We start from the raw sequence: 25,000 nt of genomic DNA, 5'->3' as shown, positions 1-25,000 counted from the left end.
TCACCGTGATGAGGTCAGACAGAGCCAGCGGGACTACCAGTGAGGGGAAACCCCCACAGACATGGGGTGGGGTGGGGTGGCACTGTAAGATACATCTTCATCTGATGGTAGTTCATAGTTCTGTTCTGCCAAAACAAGCTATGCCAGAAGTGCATCAACATACGCACAATGTCCTTAACATCAGAGGAGGCTCCCAGCTCTTTATTCTAGCTAGGGTGTCTGTGATTGCTGTGCAGTGATGGGTATCCCGGCTTAACCCTGGCCTCTGCGGGCTCCAAACCCAAACACGTGGCATCGTAATTACCCCTCCATCCCACCCATACAAACAGCCACCAGTGGCCCAAAAGCTCTGTTCCACAGTCTCTCCCTCTCTCCCTCTCTCTCTCGCCTTCTTTCTCTCTCGCCAGCCGGTCAGCTGAGGGGACGAGTCGCCATGCAGTCCAGTCCAGCCCCCTTGTCCTCTCACACTTCCTCTCCACCCCTCTATCGCCTCGCCCCACCTCAGTCTGAGCTCAACACTCTTCTCAGCTCTCTTCCTATGCTATGTGCAGACGGGTCTGTAGGTATGGAAGAGTGTGTGTGTGTGTGTAAACTCTCTTTTGATGTAAAAGACAGGAAATACAGGTCAGGGCAGAAACTCTGAAGAATTATAGTGAGCATGATTAACATGAAAAGGTGCTGGAGTCTTCCGTTGGTAGACTTTCAGGCTTGTGTGAGTGACACACACACACACACACACACACACACACACACACACACACACACACACACACACACACACACTTGGTGTAACACAGAAAGGTGAGATATGAATCCTTTTCAAGCGAAATAGCATCACAACCTGAACGTACGTGTGTGTGTGCATGCTGTGCTGGATACACTTAGCCATTGATCGCTGCATTGATTATTTCTCCACTGAACCACAAACATCTCACCCCCCCACAGCTAGCTGACAGGTACAAATCATGCAGCCACCAAGAGGGACATTTTTAGCCTCAACGCACACACACACACACACACACACACCAGATGTATTGCCGAGATTCATACAAATAAACGACAGCAGTACTGAAGGTTTGAGGAAACTCTTAGAGTAGCGTTTCACTACTCTAAATGTCACAGAGCGCAATCTGTAATTATAAATTCCAAGTACACACACACACACACACACACACACACACACACACACAACTAAATGTGGGTATCAAACTTAACATTTTCTAAATTACCAGCCAACAGGCGTGGTTGGATGATAAGCACCTCGGAGGCGTTGTCACACACACACACACACACACACACACACACACGGCCAGATTTGAAAGCCAAATGGACACACTCGAGTTGATCTGACAGTCACCTTGTGAGCACTGGGGCCTGTGTTGTATAAAAAAAAAATAAAAAAAAAATCACCTCGGACACACAGGCCTGCTCCTAAAGGTCATAACTGTTGTTGGTCTCTGCCCCGAGACGGAAGCAAGACTGATATGACAACTGTGTTCCAAGAGACTCTATTTATAGCGGCGCTAATTGCTTGGCTTTTGTAGGAGCTGAACGATCAGACACATTACCCTCAGAGTATGGTACTGCAAGTCTACTGTGAAAAGTTAGTCAAACTAGCAGTAGGTATCTATAGAAATATATGAGCTAGAAGCTTATGGTACATGTATGGTAAACTAGCGCTTCAGCTCAGACTACTGCTTGGGCCATGTAGAATCCTGAAGCTCTAAGTGTTGTGCCGCTTCAGTTATAGCTGAACAGCAGATTATTAAATGACTACAAAAAGGTCCTTTTCAAGCTGGAGCGATGTACGAGTCATCTGACTAAAACACACGGCACACAAAGAATAAAAGGAGAAACAGCAATTCAGAGAAGGCAGCCCAAAGGCTGGATATAGAATGGGCAAAAGCCAGGAGTCAAAGTAGGTAAGAATTAGTGTGTGTGTGTGTGTGTGTGTGATGACATTTACTCCATCTAAACAGCAGCCACACTGTAGGCTTGGCCAGGGAAGTGGAGGACTGGAGCTCGATTCATAATGCAAAAGAAGAGAATGAACAAAGGGAAAGGGAGAGAGGGGGAGAGGAGGAGGAGAGGGAGAAAGAGAGGAGGAGAGGGAATGAGGGGGGAGAGGAGGAGGAGAGGGAGAAAGAGAGGAGGAGAGAGATAGGGGGAGAGGGACAGAGAGAGAGAGAGAGAGAGAGAGAAAGGGAAAGAGAGAATTAACAGGGCAGAAGCAAGCGAAAAGAGGAAGTACAGAGCAGAGAGATGAGCGAAACCGAAAAGAGATCTAAAGAAAAGCACTTTCTGTTCTCGCCTAGGTGATCAGTGGGCGCCGTCGTGTTGCCCTGGTTCAGATGTGGGTCATCAGATAATGGGCAAAGGGCACCTGACGGGTACGCGGTGGGTGGCCTGCCGGTGCCCCGCGCTGCCAGGCCGGTGGGATAGCTGACACCTCCGCTGCTTGAGCGGAATGCTGGCGCTGGGCGCAGGGCACGCACGGGTCTGCCAAGCTTATGCCCAACAAGGGAGGGCACCGAAGGAACAGGCCAAGTTCAAGATGGAGAGGGAGGGAGAGAAAGTGCTCATTAAGAGATTGCAGGGAAAAGGGGAGTGTGAGAACTAGGCCTCACACTCAGCACTACCAGCAGGAAGTGAGGGTGTGATTGAGGTGTTGAGGCCGTGTTTGACACTCGTTTCGAAAGGAAGCCATCAGTCACACGCTGCAGCATCAGCCGCGCACACGTGCAGAGGCAGCACAACACAGCATACACAACCAGGAGTGCTGGGCGTCACTTTAGAGCACTTTCATTGGCTGGTCGTCACTTTAGAGCACTTTCATTGGCTGGTCGTCACTTTAGAGCACTTCCATTGGCTGGTCCTCACATTAGAGCACTTTCATTGGCTGGTCGTCACTTTAGAGCACTTTCATTGGCTGGTCGTCACTTTAGAGCACTTTCATTGGCTGGTCCGCACATTAGAGAACTTTCATTGGCCTGCTGAACAACACTAGGGACTCGGGGCAATGTCACACTCAAATGTTTGATTATCGATAATGAAGGCAAAGAATGCTGCCTTTCTCTCGCTCTTTCTCTCCTTAGCTTAACATTTAGACACACACACACACACACACACACACACACACACACACACACACACACACACACACATCTGACAGTCATCTGGAGCCGAGACAGAGAGCTGTGGAGTCCTGCCCAGTGCAGCAGAGTTCTTGGTATTTGGGCAGGGCTCTCATTCCCGTTTTCCCCAACTTGGTGTCTGTCTGCGTCGCACGTGTTCCAAAATTGTTTGTGGGATTACAACCCACCCCACCCCACACACACACACACCTCTGAATTTTTTTTACACTTCCCTTCTAAATAGCCCTGCCTGTTTCTCAGCCTTGGAAATATCCCAGTCTTTTCATGTTTCACTTTTACATACTTAAAGAGCCGAGAGAGAGAGAGAGAGAGAGCGAGCGAGAGCGAGAGAGAGAAACTGAACAAGCAACAAAACACAGGGTGGATAAGGAAAGCAGCCTGTGGAATCCACTCCGTAACAAACCAACTGTGTTCCTCAGCCTGAAAAAAAACACAACACACAGCTATTTCTGGGTCTGTCCTTACAGCACGTTGGTGAGGAAGGTTCAATAAACCATTATGATTTTTTTTTTAAACTGCGTCAAGTGAGGAGAATTCACAGAGGTTGGCCAAAATCTGCAGAAGACTTAACTCGTGTGCTGTGAACACCCAACCACTGGGAACACGCTGTGCTGTTATCGTTAGAGAGGAGGGCTTTTTTTCCAGGAAGGCGTCGCCTCGCCTCCCCTCCCCCCGCGATGAACCATGGCCCCAATCCTGAGGTCGCACCTAGGGCCAGGACCTTAGTCTGACACTAGTCTGAAGTGCTAAACTGTGGCAGTAACAGCATTGGTTTAGGCGCCTGCCTCGTTTGGAGGCCTGCCTGCCTCCCTCCCTCCCTCTATCAATCCATCCCAAAACGACTTCCAGCGTGGCCGGAACAGATTATGGGCTGGCGTGGTCAGGGCGGTGTGCCAGCTGTGGGATTCTTGTGGTTCCTCTGAGCTCCCACGAACAGCTGTGCCAGTTGAATCTCTTCCTGCATGTCGCAGGCACATTATTCCTGGTATGTTCCATGAGATCTGGTCGCACCACCAGATAATAACAACAACACACCCCCCAGGTGTGGAAACAACAACAAGTGAGATCAGATTCTGATTGGACAGTGGCATATAGGCAACAGATTACAGCAAGGTGTTAATGTGGTCAAAGAGAGAATGTTAGTGTATGTGTGTGTGTGTGAGCATGTGACAGTGTGCGTCCTTGTGTGTTTTGACTGGTATGTTCTACTACAGGAGTTCTAATGGCCAAGTGAGTCAGTCGGATTGGCTAACAGAAAGACCCTATGGACGGCTGTTGGAAGAAGCTGACGATTGCTTTCAGAGAATGTTCCGCCGTGTCTCCTTCTGAGCAAGTGTGGAAATTCCAGTGTTTCCATCAGCTCATGAACACACACACACACACACAAACCACGGCCGTGCATGTGCACGCATAATGCCAAGGGGCATGATCTCATCGTAAACAATCTTAGACAAAGCAAGTGTACACGTACCAAACACTCCCATCTCCTATCAACGCAGTACATCTGCCCCTCTCACTCAAACACACACACACACACACACACACACACACACACCCTCCAGCAGAACTGAATAATACACATTGAGCACACATAGCCTACAAAGAGGGTCTGCACAAAAGGAGGGCAGGGTGAAGAAGAGAACAAATATTTCCATGGTTGTCTGCAACTGATCATTAACCTGAACCACTTAAGAAGGCAAACCCAAACAGAGGCACGGCTCAGGCTCCCAGCTTACCTCACGTCGCTCACAGAGGCACTGTAATCGGTCCTGACATTCACAGCATGTGAACAGTCACATGACCAGCACGCCTGGCAGTCTGGGTGATCCCCATCACCGGCCGGGGGGGGGGGGGGGGGGGGGGGGTTGGACGAGAAGAGGAAAAAGTGGCCGTCTGAGTAACACACAATGCAATCACATGCTCCCCATGTGCATTCGAAGCACACCATTAGTCATATAGATGCAATCTCACTGGTACGGCATTTTTGACTTCCTCGTCATGGTGAACCGACGTTCGTCTACCACAACAAGAAAAGGTCGCAATGGCGAGACACACGTCATCCCCCCCCATTTGTGGAAGGGATTCTGGTGGCTTCTAAAGCCTACCCCCGCACCGCCAGGCTCGGACCTGGGACAAAAGCGGAGTCGGGGCCTGGGGTGACGCAGCCCTCCACAGAGCAGGAGCAGGAGTCGGGGAGGAGAAGAGGGCCATTGTGGCCACCTCAGCTCCCTTGGACAAGCAGCCTTTTGTGTGACCTCCGCCTAAAGGGGAGCTAGCAGCGCTAGAAGCCTCCCCCGGAGTGCTGCCTCTCCTCTCCTCTCCTCCCCTGTCCTCGCCCAGGCTCTCAGGGCTGGGAGCGACGCCTGAGGCAGGGAAAGGGTGTGATTCTTGGCAGGCACCGAAAGTTCAGCTCACTTTTGTCCCCACCCCGCGTCTATAAACGACAGGGATGTCGTCTGATATGCTGCACTTTCACAAAGGGGTTGTTGGCAATGAGAAGAGCTTGGCTATAAAGAGCAGGGAGGGAGGCAGGCAGGCTAGTCAGATGCAGCCATGTAAGGGTGCATACTAGGGGTGGGGGCGATGAGGAAAAATAGTTACAGCTCCATACTGCCATTTTCTAGAGAACCTATACATTATTACTGAATATTACATTTATTAAATCTGCACTGAGGCGATAAACTTAAGGTTTACTAAAACTTAGAGTAACAAAATCAGTTGCTTAACTTTATCTTCAAAAGGTAATTTCACAGCATATCACAAAAACCCACTAAAACTGGAATATCTTAATCAAATCAAGCTTTATTTATACGGCGCATTTCGTACCAGGATGAAATGCAGTGTTTTCATATACATTCTGCACCAGGCGGATGGCTGCAAAACTATTGCCGTCACTGCTTCAGAATTCTATGAAATGTCGCAATTTCACACCTTTGCAAAGGGAAATGGACACAGAGACACGTATTGACACCGAGCCGAGACACGAGGGAGGCGGAGAGAGAGAGAGAGAGAAAGAAGGGATAAAGAAAGAGAAAAGCCAGAAAGGTAGATTTAACTAGCTATCATTCAGTTCCACAGATTTGACATTTACAATGCATTCCCTATAGAGATGTAGGAGTTGACATCACAAACCATATCAGGGCTATAGAGGCAGGCTCAGGGCCATAGAGGCAGACTCAGGACCATATCAGGGCTATAGAGGCAGGCTCAGGGCCATAGAGGCAGACTCAGGACCATATCAGGGCTATAGAGGCAGGCTCAGGGCCATATCAGGGCTATAGAGGCAGGCTCAGGGCCATAGAGGCAGACTCAGGACCATATCAGGGCTATAGAGGCAGGCTCAGGGCCATATCAGGGCTATAGAGGCAGGCTCAGGGCAATATCAGGGCTATAGAGGCAGGCTCAGGGCTATATAGGCAGGCTCAGGGCTATATCAGGGCTATAGAGGCAGGCTCAGGGCTATAGAGGCAGGCTCAGGGCTATATCAGGGCTATAGAGGCAGGCTCAGGGCTATAGAGGCAGGCTCAGGGCTATATCAGGGCTATAGAGGCAGGCTCAGGGCTATAGAGGCAGGCTCAGGGCTATTCATAGTTTTCACGTGACGTCAGAATGACCAGCTGAAGGGCAAAAAACACATTCCACACCTGTCTAACACTGGAGTTTATACAGGAACCGACCACCTTTCATTCAATATCATTTAATATCTCCGCTTTAACATTGTCTGACTTAGGTAGTAAAATGCTAGACAGTTGTTGCTCGGTTGGCTGTTCAAATCGGCGCATTTAAAACCCGCCCACGTTGCTACCAGTTGATTGTAGACGTCTTCTGGGTCAATTTTTCTCGGACACACAGTAAAGCAGCCATCCTTTTGGGGCTGGCAATAAAAGCAGTCACCCTGTTCTGGTCGCCTCATTTATCAGAATAACTACCTAAAACGGGAATAGATCAAGTAATAAAGTCAAGAAACAAAGCATCAACACAATTCAAATTGGATTACCCGGTTTCTTCTCTGAGATTGCGACAAGTACCTAAGCAAGTAGGCTAGGCTAGTGTATTTTGTCATCCAACTGGTAATACTACAATGCCAGTAGAAAATAAATGGGAAGATCATTTAAGTTGTCATTCGCCAGACGAGGTGTTCGTACTTGTTTAAACCAGAAAATTGTGTCAAATGATAAAGAACAGCGTTGGGTAGGCTAAAGGCTGCTAGCTAACAGCAGGTAGCTCGTAGCTAACAGCAGGTATCTCGTAGCTAACAGCAGGTATCTCGCTAGCTGGTAGCTAGCTATTAAATGGCACTCATCTTTGCTCTGATTATGAAGATGTTTTTTGTTTTCACCTTCCAGACGACAGCGTTGTGAACCCATCCACTTCTGAAAATTAAATAACTATCTGTGCTTTTGTAGGCTTTCAGTTTTTGAGATGTGTAGGGGGATGGATTTTCTATTAGATAGATATAAATATCTCCACACTGGAGCTCTGGCAGGGACTTCGTCGAGGTTAAAGAAATAAAAATGTCAGCGGGTGCAGTACATGGATCAAACGTTTTATTTTTTTCTAAATATCTCTGTCTGGCTATAGTGGTATGGTCTGTGGTTGATGGCGATCGTAGTTGAGTAGGCGGCACTGCTCGAAGTTGTCCACTGTTTAACGCTGTTTCGCTGTTCTTTTTGCCCGTCAGCTACCTATTGTAGTCACGTGACTGAAAACTATGAATAGAGGCAGGCTCAGGGCTATATCAGGGCTATAGAGGCAGGCTCAGGGCTATAGAGGCAGGCTCAGGGCTATAGAGGCAGGCTCAGGGCAATATCAGCTGAGCACCAGTGTGTCAACTGGAGTTCAAACAGCGAACTAGTAAGGAAGACTATTGTCAAAATGGTAGGCAATTACTGTGCCCTGAAATGCAAAAATAAAAGTCTGTAAAACAATAGAAAGTCGTTTTCCCCCCATCTTCTTATCGATTCTAAAGAAGTAATCAGTGGATTCAGCTGCGGCTCATTTAGTTCATTCATTCATTGTGGCTTTATGCCTACCTGTCGTAGCCTAAATCATTCATGAATTAGATTGACATGTCTACGTGAGGAGGCTAATGCCATACATTAAACTTGGGCATGAGCCATCAAATTAGTGGCAGGCAATGGCAAAATTTGAATTTTACAAACTCGCTTGAAAACCTTTAACATTTTGGACAGACAAACAGCAATATAATCAAGGATTACAGAATGAAATGTTGTAATTGCTTTATTCGGTCAGCTCACTTTTCAGTTGAAGTCTACGGAGGCACCGTCTATTGGCCACAAAATTTCCCCCAGTGGTTCAAACACGGAAATAGTCCCACCTGATGCTAACTGGCTGAAGCTAACCCTCCCAATCCTGACTCCCTGGGTTTTACCCAGTGACAGTCTGCCATCCCTCAAACGGATTAGGACAAGCCAACATTTATGAGATGAAGCTTAACAAAAAAAAAAAACATGTTTGTATAAATCCCCCAGTATATACGGCCATATCTGCTACTCAGACAGTATTACATAAAAACACAAGTATGCTTGGAGAAGTCACCATCAGGCACTGCCTTGTCAATTAGGCTTCCTGTTATCAGTGCGTAGAGCCTACGAGCAACTATAAATCAGAGTGCCTATGCAAGTGGCCTACGCTGTTGTTAGCATTTATACTTGCGTGCCTGTGAGTGAGTCACTCTGCAATGCTATTTTGGACAAAAATAAACAAACATGGCGGACCAAATGCAGTTGCTGCCCGTGTTGGAGTAGGAATGTTATTTGTTTGGCTTTTCTTTGCTTAGATTACCGCTTAAGTTACTGGGAAATAGACACTGTACAATCTGTAACAACCCCGTTAATACGTCTGAGGTGAATTTCAAGGCATCTGCCATCTAACAACATTAGCAAGCTAACTTACCAAAGTGAAGCAATTCATAACAGCGCGATTGATGGGTCAACAAATAATCTTGCATCTGCACTGGTAAAGACTTCATCAACTCACCCGCAAACCTTTGGCAAGCGAACCAATCACAGTTGTTTTGGTCTGAGATGTTGTGACGCGTAGTTACACTTCTGGGGAGGTGCGCATCAGGTTGTGCATAAATCGGCCTTTAGTAGGAGTGCTGGCTCTCGCAGGGGTGGGGGGGGGGGGGCGGAGGCAGATTGCACACGCTCAGATGAAGGAGTGGGAATCCGCCCTCCGTGAGGGTGTCAGAAATAGATCGGACATGAAGGGGGGCAAACAAATGAGAAGGAGGAGCGAGGAGAGTGTGAGAGGCAACCACATCAAGAGCCCAGTGCCTTAGCCCACCGGTACTGCTTACAGTCAGGGGAAGGAGAGGTGAGGGAGAGAGAGAGGGGAAGAGGAAAGGAAGAGAGGAAGAGATGGGTGGCCAAGCTACCACAATCACACTTTAAAAAAAAAAGCCACATCAGCAATCACAGCAGCTGTTGCACTGTGCTTTAAAGACAATTTGGGGATAAGCACTCACACCCGCACTCACACTAGCTCTCCCACACACACACACACACACACACACACACACACACACACACACACACACACACACACACACACAGGGCTGGTGACTAAAGAAGTGGTGCCACGTGGATGTGGGTGCCATTTGGCAGAAGGAGCCTCCCTAAACAAATGCCTTTGTGCCGTTTCATTTGGATCCCTTTCATGGCCGCTCTAATAGCCCTTTAATTGGCCTGTGAAGCAGGCATCACGCCGGACCTTTTGTTGTGCCAGTCAGAGGAAGAGAAAGAAAGACAGAAAAAAAGAGCAAAACACTGGGAAACTGAGAAAGAGCTCAATGACGACCCTCACCACCAAACAGCCAATCAACCTTATCCTAGTCCCTCTTCATGGCCAGACACATTTTCCACTATGGACAGTGTGTGTGTGTGGTTATATTAGTATATGGGCATGTGTGGTTGTTGAAGCGTCTGATGGAGGGTGACCTTGATACAGCGCTGTGCGGGTTGGGTTGCAAGAGGGATGGTGGCGGGGGGATAGGTTTGCAGGCGGGGCAGATGAGAGCAGCGTGTGGCGGGTAATCGATCCGGCTGCCGGTCCTGGAAAAGCAGGTCCGAGACGCCACAGGCACCGAGGGCGCGCACACACACACACACACACACACACACACACACACACACACACACACACACACACACACACACACACACACACACACACCTCTCGCTCCATCCCTCGTTCTTTCCTCCTCTCGCTCTCTCCACTTATCTTACCACCTGCCTAATCATCGAGTAGCAAGACGCAGTGTAAAACATGACAGACCGGCGCTCTGCAAAAATAAAAAGAAATAGGATCATATTGCCATCACCTAGGAGCATAATCACCTTGTAGTACACAAGAGAGACAGGCAGACAAAGACTAAAGAGGAGACAGGCAGTCACGAAGGCCCAGGACGAGGGAAGGGAGCACGGACACACACAGACATCTGAGAGCGTATCGAGGGAAGGCAGCACGGACACACACAGACATCTGAGAGCGTATCGAGGGAAGGCAGCACGGACACACACGGACCTCTGAGAGCGTATCGAGGGAAGGGAGCACGGACACACACGGACCTCTGAGAGCGTATCGAGGGAAGGCAGCACGGACACACACGGACCTCTGAGAGCGTATCGAGGGAAGGGAGCACGGACACACACGGACCTCTGAGAGCGTATCAGTCACAGAATAACTGATGAGGCACGGCACCCCCTCCTGATGTGGTTCCAAGTCCTGGTCTAGTTTTTCTCCCCCTGGACACCAGTCTGCTGACCGGCCGGCTGGACTCTGCACCAGAGAGAGCTCCAGGGGGGCTCAGCTCAGGAGGGCCAGGGTTGGGATACCATGCGTCCACTTCAGGGGGCTCAGGAAGGCCAGGGTCGGGATACCATGTGTCCACTTCAGGGAGGTGCTACCTTAGACAGAGACCGTCCCAGTCCTCTCAGCATACCATCATGTTACACAGTTTTGTTTGGATTCATGCTTTGTCCATAAAGAGAGCTGTTGACCACTCAGAGACATTAGGATAGATATGAGGCTGGCTGAGACGTGTTTGAGGGAGTGAGGAGAAGGCCTCTAAGGTCTAGGTGGTAAACACACTAAAAAGTGTGTGTGTGTGTGTGTGTGTGTGTGTGTGTGTGTGATGACCTTGCTACTAGTAGTCATACACATTTATAGTCTCACAAATAAGGTTTAGCCCATGTTAACTGAAAGAAACGAGAAACAGAGTTTTTACTCCCGAAGTAAAGAAAGGTTTAAAATGGAATGGGTGTTGGTTCAAAGGAGGGGACTATCAGAATTTCAACTCCAACCAAGCTGACTGAAGTGAGTCACGCTTACGCACGGGAGGAGTGACACCACTCACGCCCAACCCCTCTCTGTCCTGCGCTAGCGAACCGTCCTCGCCCTCGCCATCTCTCTCCCACTTCCATACGATAACAGCTAACAGAGGCAACCTTTCCCATCAGGTTTCCTCTGTTCCGGTCTTCATCCTCTTCTTTCGTCAAGGGTGTGCGGCCTCGGCTTCCCCTGGGTCGTCCACACGTCTCCATCTGGTCTGAGGTCCCACTCAGAGCCAGGCAGACACACGTGAGGCAGGCCCAGGAAAATAAAGATGCGCAAGCTAGCAGAGAAGTCTCTTTTTCTCTCGCACAAACAGCATTGTATGAGCCAACCCACAACGCGGTTCTCACACACACACAGTCACATATCGGACTCACCGGCGTGGCAAGGAACTTGTGTCCCCTTGCGCAATAAACTAGAACAAAACTACAAAAACAGAAAGTGTGAAGAGAAAAACCACAAGAGAAGACAGCGGCGGGTCTTTGAAGTTGCAGAGCACGTTGGATCAAACGCTTCCCCTCAGAAGGCGAGCGCTCGTCCCTCGCTCGGGCATTCTGCAAACACAGCTCTGAGCATCCAGCCCCCGAGAGCCGTACAGTCAAGCCCGGGCAAACACAACAGGACATGGGGAAGGCTGGACCAGACAACACACCAATGAGCATCCACAACAAGACATGAGAAAGGTTAGACCAGACAACACACCAATGAGCATCCACAACAAGACATGAGAAAGGTTAGACAAGACAACACACCAATGAGCATCCACAACAAGACATGAGAAAGGTTAGACCAGACAACACACCAATGAGCATCCACAACAAGACATGAGAAAGGTTAGACCAGACAACACACCAATGAGCATCCACAACAAGACATGAGAAAGGTTAGACCAGACAACACACCAATGAGCATCCACAACAAGACATGAGAAAGGTTAGACAAGACAACACACCAATGAGCATCCACAACAAGACATAAGAAAGGTTAGACAAGACAACACACCAATGAGCATCCACAACAAGACATGAGAAAGGTTAGACAAGACAACATACCAATGAGCATCCACAACAAGACATGAGAAAGGTTAGACCAGACAACACACCAATGAGCATCCACAACAAGAACATGAGAAAGGTTAGACCAGGCAACACACCATGCCAGGCTGCTGCTGTGGTTCACTGCTCATGCTTCTGTGCCAATCTCAGTTTCCTTCCAAGATGGCTACATAAGGAGGGCACAGAGTGTGTGTGGTGAGAGCAGCAATCTCAACCGCAAGAACGCCACGTGGGCATGTAGACTCATATGTGTACTCTCGGGTATTGCAGCAAATGAGCCGATAGCATAAAAAGTGGGAAAGCACACGAGTCCTCAAGCTCAGCTCTGACAGGAAATGAGTAATTCTGCCTCTGTGAGAGAGAGAGATAGAAAGACAAACCGACAGACACACACACACACACACACACACACATAATCATCTCTACTCTCGTGCTACTGAAGGTGTAGGTTCTGGTATTTAACTTTTAAAGGGAGCACAAGTGTTGCCAGGTCATGGACGACTGCTCATAAAGTGCTTCCAGGTCATGGTCGACTGCTCAGCTCTCTCTCACTGCTGTGCTGGCAAAGCGTTAGAAAAAGGGCAAAACCAACCCCCTGCCCATCCCCGCCACCTGCTCACCTTCTAGGAAAGAGCCAAATGGTGAAATGACAACAACTGGGTCATCAGACACGTCAGTGGCCAACACTCCACAGCCTGTAGATTATAGGAGGATGGGAGGAAGGGAGGGAGGGGAGGATGGGAGGAGGGGTTTATTGCCTAGCCCAACACTCAACCCCACGGCCCCTGTTGGCTGCTAAGCCCCTGAGTCCTGTTTGGCTCTTCTGGGGGGGGGGGGGGGGGGGTGGACAGTGCGGGACAGTCTGAACACATAAGAGCTTACAGTGGGCCATTCAGAGCAAGTGCAGAGAGCAGGGCTAATTGGCTTACGGTAGCTCGGGAGGGACAAAGGTGTTTTCCAGCCCAGGACTCTGTATTAAAAGCCACAAGGGGGTGAGAAACCGGAGGGGCGGGAGGGACACAGGAGAGAGACGAGCGGACACCACAGGACAAAGATGGACGCTTTGGGCTTGAGTGCTGGGAGTGGTGCGGATTGCATTTTGAGAACAAACTGTTATGTTCTGGGTGTGTGTGTGTGTGTGTGAGAGTGTGTGTTTGTTTTAAATACCAAACATGCCACGGCACATTAACACATTCTTAGAATAGTTAAAATTGCACCAGCGTATAATACACAGCACCTGAACTTCCCAATGAGGAAATAAAGATGGTGTGTGTGTTGAACATCAACATCATGTCCAGCCCATCCCAAACACACACACACACCCACCCACACCATCTCCATCTGGCCCTGATTACTGAGCACAGCATCAGGCAGTGTGATCAACCCCACCCTGAAAAGAGTGATTGGTGTGTGTGTGTGTGTGTGTGTGTCAGTCAAGCACAGCTGCTTTCTAATCAACAGTAAATTAATGTCACATGATTATTCAGGTCATATTAACTAACACACACAGACACAGACACAGACAAATAGGCTACGCAAGCCGGCCCTTGTTGCACCCACGCATCAAAGTTAAGTTTTTGCCACAAGGTGTGTGTCATGTAACTGGTTGGGTGCTTGGGTTTCATGGGCCGTTGAATTATTCAGAAGCAGTAATGCAGATGAGCTGCAGGCAGGTTGAAGAAAAATTAAATAAAAAAAATAACAATATTCCTTCCCCATGTTCTCTATGACTCAAGTACCAACTTCCTGCTTTGGGAACATAACATGCGAGTTTCCCAGAATCCAACAGAAGCAGGGGAAGAGGGAGGGATAGACGGGCAAAGATGAAGGGGGGGGGGGGGGGGGGGGGGTGCAAAGATGAGATAGGAAGTGATGGAGAAAGAGAGCTGGACAGATGGAGCAAAGCAGACAGAAACTGGCAGAAGGGAAATCCATGCCAGGAAGGGGGGGGGGGGGGGTCGATAACAGAGGACCCTGTCAGATATGGTGCAGCAGAACACCAGCATGTAAGAGCAGAGCACTTGAGGTCTTGTGATACTTCAAATACCATAACAGCTGTGGGAATCTAGAGTTGCAACTGAAATGTTTTTTTTTTTTTTTTTTTCAGGATATATCCCTCTCCTACTATGTTCTATTGCTCAACAAAAACAAACAAACATTTGTCTTACTCCACAGGTAAATGCTATCCCGCTAACAGGCCTTAGTCTGTCCATAGGTTTTCAGTAACTCACATGACTATGTATATGTATATGTATGACAACGACTGCGTGGTGAGGGTGAGCATGCACGTGTGTTTTGGACGGGGACGAAGGAGGAGGAGGAGGAGGAGGCAGGCATCCATACAGGAAGGGAATGAGAGGGGGGCAGGAAACAGATCTGGTTCAGGCATGAAGGAGATGGGCTTGTCCTGCAGATCATGAGGCAAGCTGGAGTGGAAGGTTCTGTGGGTGACTGCACGTGTGCATGCCTGTGTTTGGGGAGGGGGGGGGGGTGCATTGAGTGAAAGTGCATGACAAGCAGAACCAGCCTAAGGGTATTAAGCAACCAAGCACCCCACACACAAACTCACCACAAAGAGCCTGTTACAAAACTGTGACTGTGCAACCACACACCGCACACACCTGATGTAGGCTTCTGTGCTAAACGCAAAACCACAAATGTGCAGGCGCAATGTAAGGTCCACTAAAACCGGTCGAGTCCCAGAGGTCAGCATTTTCTGTGCGTGTGTGTGTGCGCAAAAGTATATGGGAACCAGAGTGAAGGACATCCCATTACAGTTCTCTACTCCCCTTGAGATGAAAAAGGATTGCGCTGTTTCCAACAGCTCAACCTGTCAGAAGAAACCTAAGGCACACACACACACACACACACACACACACACACACACACACACACACACACACACACACACACACACACACACACACACACACACACACACACACACACACACACACACACACACACACACACACACACACACACACACACACACACACACACCCCCCCCCCCCCTGTAGAAACTAATTTCCCCAATGACAGTGCCCATTAATCATGCCCAGAAAAGGGAGAAACTACAGAAACATGCGTAGGACACTTGTGCGAGTATGTGAGAAGGAAAAAACAGCCTTATGGTGTCATTATAAGTTGGGCAGGTTTTCCAGAGGTAGCGCTTAGGATAGCAATTTGTGCATGTTTATATATGTTTATATGTGTGTATTTATTTGTGTGTGTGTGTGTGTGTGTGTGTGTGTGTGTGTGTGTGTGTGTGTGTGTGTGTGTGTGTGTCTGAGCAAGAGAGGGAGAGGAATAAACACCCTTATGGGTTGATTACAAATTTGGTAAGGTTTTTTTTCCCCTTTCAGAATCAAAGCAGTAAGTAGTGTTTGCACTCGAGGCACTGAAGGTAACAGGAGCAGTGTGTGTGTGTAAATGATCCTGTTTGTGTCAGCATGGTAGAAAGGAGACATAAAAAGTGAGGAAAAAGAGGGGGGGGGAGAGAGGAGGAATAATAGTCAAATCAGCAGCACTTTTAGGAGGGGGGGCACCTTCCTTCTTTCTGTTTTTACTGCGTTTTCCTTTCCTACCCCAGTAAAACAGCAGCTAATGTGGCCACTGTCTGACCTACTTTCCATTACAAACATAATCCCCAGAAAAAAAAAAACAACTTCATCATGTTCACCATCCCAGCACACTGTATTTCCCTCTCTACTACTCCCAGGGTAACATCCCAATCCAGAACATTCTCATCCCCGCAGTGATTTGGCACCAATATCTGTGGCATCAAGTGCTTATCGGAAGGGAAAGGAAACGTGAAGGAGGAGGAGTGAAATGTAACCAAGCCCAGCCCAATAACAAGCCTCTGCAGCTCTACGTCTGAACCAAACTGTGCAGGTTTGCAGCCGCAGCCAATCAGCTTCCATACCGATACCCATTTTGAGGTCAGAGGTCGGGACTGTAAGCCGTGATTCCACTTTGAATTCAGTTTAGCCCCCAAGCTCCTTAGAAAACACACCTTCTTGACCTATCCAAACAAGGTTTTGCATACTCACCGAACAAGCCGTTCGCAATGTTTACCTGCTGCTACACTGCTGTTCCTTCTGCTTCATTCCTGCTCCCTGTCTCTGATATGCCTGGTGGATATACCTCCACCATCTGGACCCAAATACGTCGCACTACAGGAGACTATTAGTAAAGCACATGGCTCTACGCTAAAAATACCGGTATGGTGAAATGTCTGACTACCTCAAGTATAACAACACTGTCTGGTTCCAGCCGTGACAAACGTAAGCGGAAGTGCAAAATATACACACAAAAAAAGAGCAGGGGAATAGAACGCGCTTAGGCGGACAAGTCTCTCCAGATCGCTATCCCTAAGCTTCACAGCCACCCTGCTGCAATTGGCAAGGATCAGGTTTCCGGAAAGGGAAGCCGATAGCACGGAGGCTGGCCAGTGCATTCAGATGCGTGCATTTCATTTGTCTTGATTGCCTTATCGAGGCATACCCAACACAATTCCCCACCCATTCCAGGCCGACAAATGCGCACTCATTTTTTCCTCTAAGTTAAATGATGCATACAAAATATGCAGGACAGTTCAGGTTTAACGCCTCGCTGTCATATTATAACCAGGATAGTACATTCTGCTTCCACACACACAGATTATAACGACGCTTCTTCAAAGTTAACTTCTCAACGTTTTCAAAATAGTGGGGATTTCTCACAAATACATTTTCTTAACAAAAAGCAATAAACAAGCTGTTGGTCGTATGACGATATGTAATTCTAGAACAAAGGTAGAATAAAGTGTATTCGCTTGAGTCTCAGCTATGGTTCTTGAAAGGGAGGAGGGTTGGTTGGGGGTGGTAGGGATGTCAACAAAAGTGATTCAAATCACGGGACAATGGCTGGCTTCGCTCGGCCAGATGCTCAACTAAGGGAGGACGCTATATTAATATGCTAATCACTTTTTAATACAACAGAACAATACTAAGCACGCAAGCTTAAAAAGTATGACTGCTCCTTTATGCATACTACAAAACAAACAACACGGGGTAACCTTATATGTTGCGTGCTGTAAGAGCGTGCCTCAAATGCAATAGTACCTCATGGTGGGGCAACTTTGATCAGCACGAGCTGGTGAACAAGGCCACAGCAGCCAACTGAGTTTACCGTTCCGTCCAAATAAGAACATTTCCCACACTATTAACATGATTCCATATTTTACAGGGCAACTGAACACATTATCTTTTATTTCGGAAAAATACACAGCTGAAAAGTTACACTAACCTAGCAATGTACGTTAACGTTATCCGCCTCGCAGTAATAACTTAATGTATCTTGTTTGAATTAACATTGCCATTCGTGCAAACGTATACCCTGATTTAAGAGTACCAATTCAATGTCACGTTAATAGACACGGTTATGGAAAATTGTACAAAATCTGGATGAAATACAGGAAATTAACTCAAACAGCAAATCAACTTCTAGCTAAAGTTACTTATATCTAACGAGCTATCTAGCTCCTTAACAACTATGATAACGAGGTAACATTAGGTGATCAAGTCTGTTACTATGACACTGCAACTGTCATAAAACTTGCAAACCAAACCTGACATATATAAAGCCTAAGAAACTGTGTGGCCCAAGTTCATAATAACTGGAAAGTCTGAAGTATCGTATGCTAAGTTACACAGCGAGCCAACATTGTGTGATCGTGTTGTGGAAGTTATATGGACAGCATACGTTAACGACCCAACAAGCCACGTCTAGTATGTTACATTAATGTTAACGCAGACTGACTTGGCGTAATGTTTACAGGTCTATGGGAATATAAACTGTGGGGTTTTGGCTACTTACAGTGATGCTCTAACGTTGATCCTTACTTGTCCAAAACGACAGAGATATACGAACAGTCCTCCGACGAACTGGCTGGTGTAAAAGCCAGCCAGCAGATGCTTGCTAGCCAGCTAGCTCAGTAAAAACAATCTGCCGTACAACCAACAGCTACGTAGCTGGCTAACGTATATCTAGCTTCCAAGTGAGCTAGCGAGCTTTGGTTAATGTAAGCTAGCCAATCCAGCTAACAAAGGCAGGTAAGCGGTCTTCCAACGATGCAAAGTAAAAAACACAACACTAAAAGAACGCGGCGATCGAGTGCTCTATACCTAGATATGTATTGTTTTACGTCCTTCGATTTGGCTTTTTTTGCTACATTCATCAAAAAGAGCAGAGCGACTTCACTCAACGTGTGCCCTTCACTCCGTGGCTTCTTCTGTTCTGAACATAAACAGATTTTGGTGGAGTTGTATCGCTAGCTGAAGAAAGGAGGAGAAAAAAATTGCCGCGTCATTAATTGCGCGAAGTGGATTGTGGATAATGTAGTCCATTACAGGGATGGTGTATGCTGACGGCTTTCAATGTAGCCTGTAGTCGTTTCTGAGTGTAACAAAAAAGGAGCGCTAAGCGGTCAGTACAGGGTTTGAACATGTATTAATTTTGCAATTCATTCTTCAATTCATTTTCCAACTTAATTTCAGGCTATGCTGGCAGTGGGTGACTTCTTGTGAATTGTATTACATCGTTTTTAAAGTGCCCAAAAGATTGAACATCTATGCCACACAGATTACCCATTATACACTTTTATGTCGGTGCCAGCTCTTTGTTCTGCCTTAAATTCTACATCCTCTACACTACAAGTAGCACATTGTGTCTGAGAAGATGTTGCTCCTGAGCACTGTACCAACAAAATGTGCATTATTGCCTATGATATGCTGTCAGACATTGTTTTGTACATAAACCACTCTTCCTCACGCCAGCGACATATGAAACCTTATTACATAATTTCAATATGATAATTTGCCATTCGTTCATTAAATCAATCATACGACAGAAAACAGGAGATGTAGTGGTGTTAAATTGGCTACATAGGGAAAGAATGTGCTCAGTCTTGGATCATGAACTTGTTTGCCACCACATTTCTCTTACCCTATTCCCTTGGCAGCGGCAAAGTGCACTCTCCAGATCCCTATATGGTGTATGACCCTCTGAATGGAAAAATGACTGGTGCAGCTTCAGATTCAATGGAAAAAAATAATTGCACTCTGTGGTCAAGGTAATCAAAAACACACATGCCTTTCAAATCTTGATTCTGTCATGAGGCTATAAAACACACAGCCACACCAGCTAATATACCACACAGTTGCTGACACCACAGGGCCTATTACAAGTAGTAAATGTTTCTTGGTGCATGCCAGGCACACGGTTATATGGGGTGTGTTGATGTGCCACCGATGGAGCTAACATTGACACTGTGCTTTGAAATAGCACACCCAATGGAGAGTGTCAGAGAGAGGCAGCTAATTTCTGCAGCTGTCTTATCTTGCACGGCTTTCTCACACCTTTGCGGACAGACAGCTTTTAAAACAGAGACGTTCTGACAGAGAAAAACAGCAGTATTCTGCAATGCTGTATTTTTGTCTGTTGTGAAATACTCAGAGGAGATACGACTCATTCCAAAACAGGTTCTTTGATGTGGTGCTAGTGCTTTCTTTCCCACAGGGATGCACTCATATCTCTCTTTTCGTATGCCTCATATTTGTTTGAGTTCACATGAACAGAGAACAGAGAGAACTATATTTATTCTGTGGCACTCTTACTTTGCATCTCATAGCAACACAGCCGTAAATCTGATAAGGGATAAGGTCAAGGTGGGTTAGAAGTTTAGCCTTAGTACAAAAACATCTTCAAATACAGGCACACACACGCACAGGCACACACACGCACAGGCACACACACACACACACAACACAGCCCAGCACGGTGTGATTAAAAACAAGACATAAAATTGTTCATCTGAACTGTCCCCTAGCATATTTAAGTGTTGCGTGTTTCTAACCTGTAAATGTGTTAACTCTGTTTACGTCGCCCCGGGCAACAGTAGCCTACCAACACCTCTGCACTACTTTTCCAGACTTTGTCTTTACTCAAATTCAGAACAGACACACCTTTCTCCGTACACAGACACTTTAGTTATTCAAGATATGATGGATGCTCAGCAAATGTTTTTCTTCCCCAGGTTACTGAACACGCACCTCTATAGGCAGTCTGCAGAATGTAAAATGTTATTCAGACACACACCTTTTAGCTACACTAGTGTCAACTATGTTCACTGTAAACCTTAACTACAAACCTGAATCGTAATCCGTGACAACAGGACATGTATAACTCTGCCCTTATCAGGTAGCCTACTTGGTTTGTAAACATTACTGAGTCTTAATATAGAAAGGAGAGAGTGTTATTCGGTCACGTGACAAATACAGGGTACATAGTCCAGGCCACTGGCCAGTGGGATCTTTTCTGTCCCACTAAGGGTGCATTCATGAGTAGTTGTTACAAATACTCTCAAAACATAGCAACAACTTCCTCAGTTCAGAGCTACGGCGTCTGTGTTGCTCACAACAGTTCTCTGATGTAGGACAAACAGAGGGTATATGTGAAATGATGTGATAAGAGTGACGGATATATATATATATTTATCAGAATTATGTGATAAGAAATAACCCTCCAGTTTTTGTGCTTACACAAAATATTACATTTCTCAACTGTCCTATGTTTAGAGGCCGGCATGGTCGTTGTGATTGTTGGCAGGTTACCATGGCGACAGTTACCGTGTACAGATATGTTTACAAAATGTTTAGAATATCACAAACCTGCTGCAAGCATGAGAGATTGTGTGAATGTTTAATTTGTGTGTGTGACAGAGTATGATGGAGAATTGTGTGTGTGTACCAACAAAGCCTTCTGTGGTCTTCATCACGGTTTACATCTTTTCATCACTGAACAACTCCGACTGACTTAAATCCCAAACAGACTTTATCTCCAGCTGTTCATGCACTTGTGACACAGTATTTCACATGTGGGCCTAAAAATGCCCCTCTCTTTTCATTTCCTTACCTTAGTGATATCTCTGATACAGTGATAAAGGTGGCAAATAAAGACCAAGATTCATATACCATATGGGTTATGTTATATCTTTCTTTTTTTTCTCTTTCCTGTAACAGTATGTGCCCTCCACCAGTCTGTCCTTCCTGTGAGTGAGCGCCTTCATAAACGTGTGAAGCGGGGAGGAGGTATTTATAGGCTTGTTGTTCTTAATTTCAGGGGTGAGAGCTGTAATCTGGAGCTGTCATCAGCTACCTTGCCACATCCTTGCAATTACCTTCTAGCTGCGGTGTGCTGTGAACAGGCAGAGGTTTTCCGCAGCCCCTTTCCTGATCCGCACTGAGACACAGCTGAGCAAACCCGTGTGCTGTTTCCATCCATCTCAACGCTCAGACTTGCTACTGCACGCTTTTCACGCATGAAAAAAAATAAAGGATTGCAACATGGAATAAAGTTCGATAATGAGATTAAGCTTCATTAGAGGTTTAACTGGCAGTTCTCTGCCTGGCCGTGGAGGTCAAGAGAAAGCTAATAGGGATGACGAATAGCTGAAATGTTTAGAGATTCATCTCTTGGCCAACGAGGGTGATGTGCTTCCATGACTCACTTTCCGAAACTCTGTGGCAGAGGTGTGAACAGAATGCGAGGGTCAAAAGTGGTTGGCTGCGTGGTGATATCACTAATGGTATTGCGTTATCACATAGGTGTGACTGACTAAAATGATATCCTTCTTATTTATACACTGAGAGAAACCCTGGTACAGGAGTGCCACATTCCCCTGAAGAGGGCATGGTCCCCCTGTGCCCTCTCCGGAACCTTCTCTATTCCAGCTCCACTAGAACCGAATAGCTCTAATGGGTCAAACCATCATTTACAGCTCATGATCTACCAGCAGATCAAACCGTAATGGAGCGTAATGCTAGTTAGTGTCGCGTTCATCCTCTGTTAGCTGATTGGCATTGATGTTAAAATGATAGGTTGGATGCCGTTTGCATGTGTTCAAGTGAGGTGATAGGGTGCATAAACATCGCTCTCTCTCTCTCTCTCTCTCTCACCTCCTGACCCCCACATTTCAAATGCAAATAGGTGCTCTAGTGGGGGGAAGATGAGAGAGCAGGAGCTGATGGAGAGGGGTGTGGGGTGAAAGCTGTAAGTGGTGGTTGTGGTGGCGTAGGGAGTTGGATTCAGATGGCATCCCAGCCACGTGCACCCCATTTGGGCTTGATGTGGGGTGGATGAAGGGGAGAGATACCGTCTCAGGCAATCAGAGGAGGGCCTAAGTGGCTACCTGATGCGCTAAGGTTATTACAGAGGGCAGGAGCACCAGAGACAGCTGGAGATAGTGTGTTACACAACAAACGCAAAAGGGTTTCTAAACATACACTACTGTACATGCTTGAGAGTGTTTGGTGGTGAGGTGGCGGGGAGTTTGTCTGGGTGTGCAATCTGCCACCTCAATGTTTGCCACATGTTCTCTGAACTGGAGCTTATGAGAAATGACACACGTGAAGAAATATTTGGCAGAGTGGTTCTGTGAAAAAAAACATAGACATAGCTCCAGACACAGACACGTCACTGAAAAGTTTTACTCTTTAAAAAGACAAAAGTTAAACAACTCTTTATATATTTGTTTGACACATAGCAGATAGATACAGTCGAGACATAATAATGACAGGATCCAGGAGAGGTAGAATACCAGAATTCTCAACAATTCTAGGTCTAACACAACACCCTCTGTGAGGCCTATTGTGCTATATTCATATCTTTGTTTGTCCGTCGCACAACAACTACAACACAGCCATGGAGTCCTGCTGGAATGGTGGAGGCACACGGGTGGTCCCAACAGCAAATAGTAAACAAAAACAGCAAACAAAACTGAAGACGCATTAACAACAGAATGGTGAGCATGAACAGTATAAGATGAGAACACAAGGCAAACGAGTATGAACTTGTCCCTAAAATGCAAATAAGCAGACAAATTAAAAACAGCTTCATGGATATGTATGGAAGGGTATACATGGAATTGAACATAACACTTCATGCGGTAGGGATTGAACTAAGGAAAATTAACTTTCCATTTAAATTGGCTGTTTAGCAGAACTCATGATATCCTTCATTGTCTTGTCCCAGAGAGTTTCTAACGCACATAAGCAATATTGGCCTAATCTCATTTTTCTCTCTCTTCTACTCTCAATTCTCCTATCTTTTTTCCTGTGTATAATAATATGTGTATTTCCAGGCCACTAACACTGTCCACAAAGAACAGGAACCTTCACAAAGAGCTAATATTTATTTCATCAAAGAGCTAATATTAAATACTTCACAATGCTGTGCTATACTGCCACACATGCAGTGAGATATACCATATGGCTTTGGGAGTTAAAACGTTAAAACTGTCTAGCATACAATCATACAAAAATCAATGAAACAACGAAAAACAAAAAGACGTGCAATTTTTTCACTTAAAATGGTGCATGGTCCAGGCACACAGCTTTACCTGAATGTAAACAATGATTCTTATTGGTTCTTTTCCATTTTTCTCCTGGCATGCAGTGCTGAACTGACACCCGCCAGAGAGGCTATAGAGGCAACGTGTAAAGCATTGTGTGGGTTTACGTAAAAAGCAAAGTTTCAGACATATTGACACCTGTCGGCTCGGGTTGATATTTACACGATTGTTGGTTAACATAGTTCCCCTTCTGTCCAGCATATTGGGGAAGTGATCAGATGAACAGATTTTCCCCAGTGATGATGATGTAACTACTCGGCCCCCTTCACTATGGGGAATCCAGGCACAGACAAAACTGCTACAAGACGTGAGGAGAGTCTAAAGCACCAGGTGACAAATCCTTTTTTTTCCTCCACTATTTAATTCACATTACCCATTTGCTGGCCCTGCTGTTGTTATTGTCATATCACTATTTTTCACATTTAGATATGCTTATAGGTTGTGCATTTATATAAAAACCTAGATGTCTTACATATAGCTGGTCGCTGTAAATCACCTGCTTAGAAGCATAAGGTGTGTTTTGCTCTGAAGCTGCCAGTGAGACACGGCTGACAAAGACAGGGAGAACTGTGGTTCTGACTGACAAGCCCAGACATTCACCCTTGTTTTCATTTCCGGAGGCCCAGTGTTGTTGTGGAGGGAGAGGCCTACACCGGGCCGCGGAGCCTGGGTCTTGCCTGACGTGGCTCTCCCTCGCCCCCGACACGTCTTGTTGGGGAGGTGACTTCACGACCTCAGCTTGAGGATGACTGTGGCCAGGATGAGGAAGAACGTGTTCCAGCCAAGAGTGACGGCGAAACCCCTCCATACCATCAGCCGCGTAAGACCCCATCCTATGAAAACACAAACAGAGGTCAAATCCCCTATCACTTCAAAGTACAGCAGATACAGACTTTTTTTTATTCTTTCCGTTTAACGTAGCCCAGAGGGTAACCAGACACCAGACGCAGGTAGAACAGGTGACTGGTGTGTTTTTTTTA

General features: G+C 46.7%; 2 protein-coding genes across 4 annotated transcripts in view; both read right to left on the bottom strand.

Moving 5' to 3' along the window:
* Nucleotides 1-18,989, bottom strand: part of peli1b (pellino E3 ubiquitin protein ligase 1b) — a 37,285-nt gene extending 18,296 nt beyond the window's left edge. The window contains exon 1 of the mRNA XM_031578947.2: nt 18,428-18,989. The gene's annotated coding sequence lies outside the window, so the exon portion shown is untranslated. The remainder of the gene's footprint in view (nt 1-18,427) is intronic.
* A 5,539-nt stretch (nt 18,990-24,528) lies between these two features.
* abch1 (ATP-binding cassette, sub-family H, member 1) overlaps nt 24,529-25,000 on the bottom strand; it is a 21,486-nt gene continuing 21,014 nt past the window's right edge. For all 3 annotated transcript variants that reach the window (XM_031578944.2, XM_031578945.1, XM_031578946.2), the window contains exon 20: nt 24,529-24,853. In XM_031578944.2, coding sequence (XP_031434804.1) covers nt 24,747-24,853 — 107 coding nt within the window. In that variant the 3' untranslated portion in view covers nt 24,529-24,746. The remainder of the gene's footprint in view (nt 24,854-25,000) is intronic.

This window comes from Clupea harengus, chromosome 13 (assembly GCF_900700415.2).
Source record: "Clupea harengus chromosome 13, Ch_v2.0.2, whole genome shotgun sequence".
NCBI classification, from domain to species: Eukaryota; Metazoa; Chordata; class Actinopteri; order Clupeiformes; family Clupeidae; genus Clupea; species Clupea harengus.
Note: the sequence above shows the minus strand (reverse complement) of the source record. Positions and strands in the feature narration are given on the sequence as shown.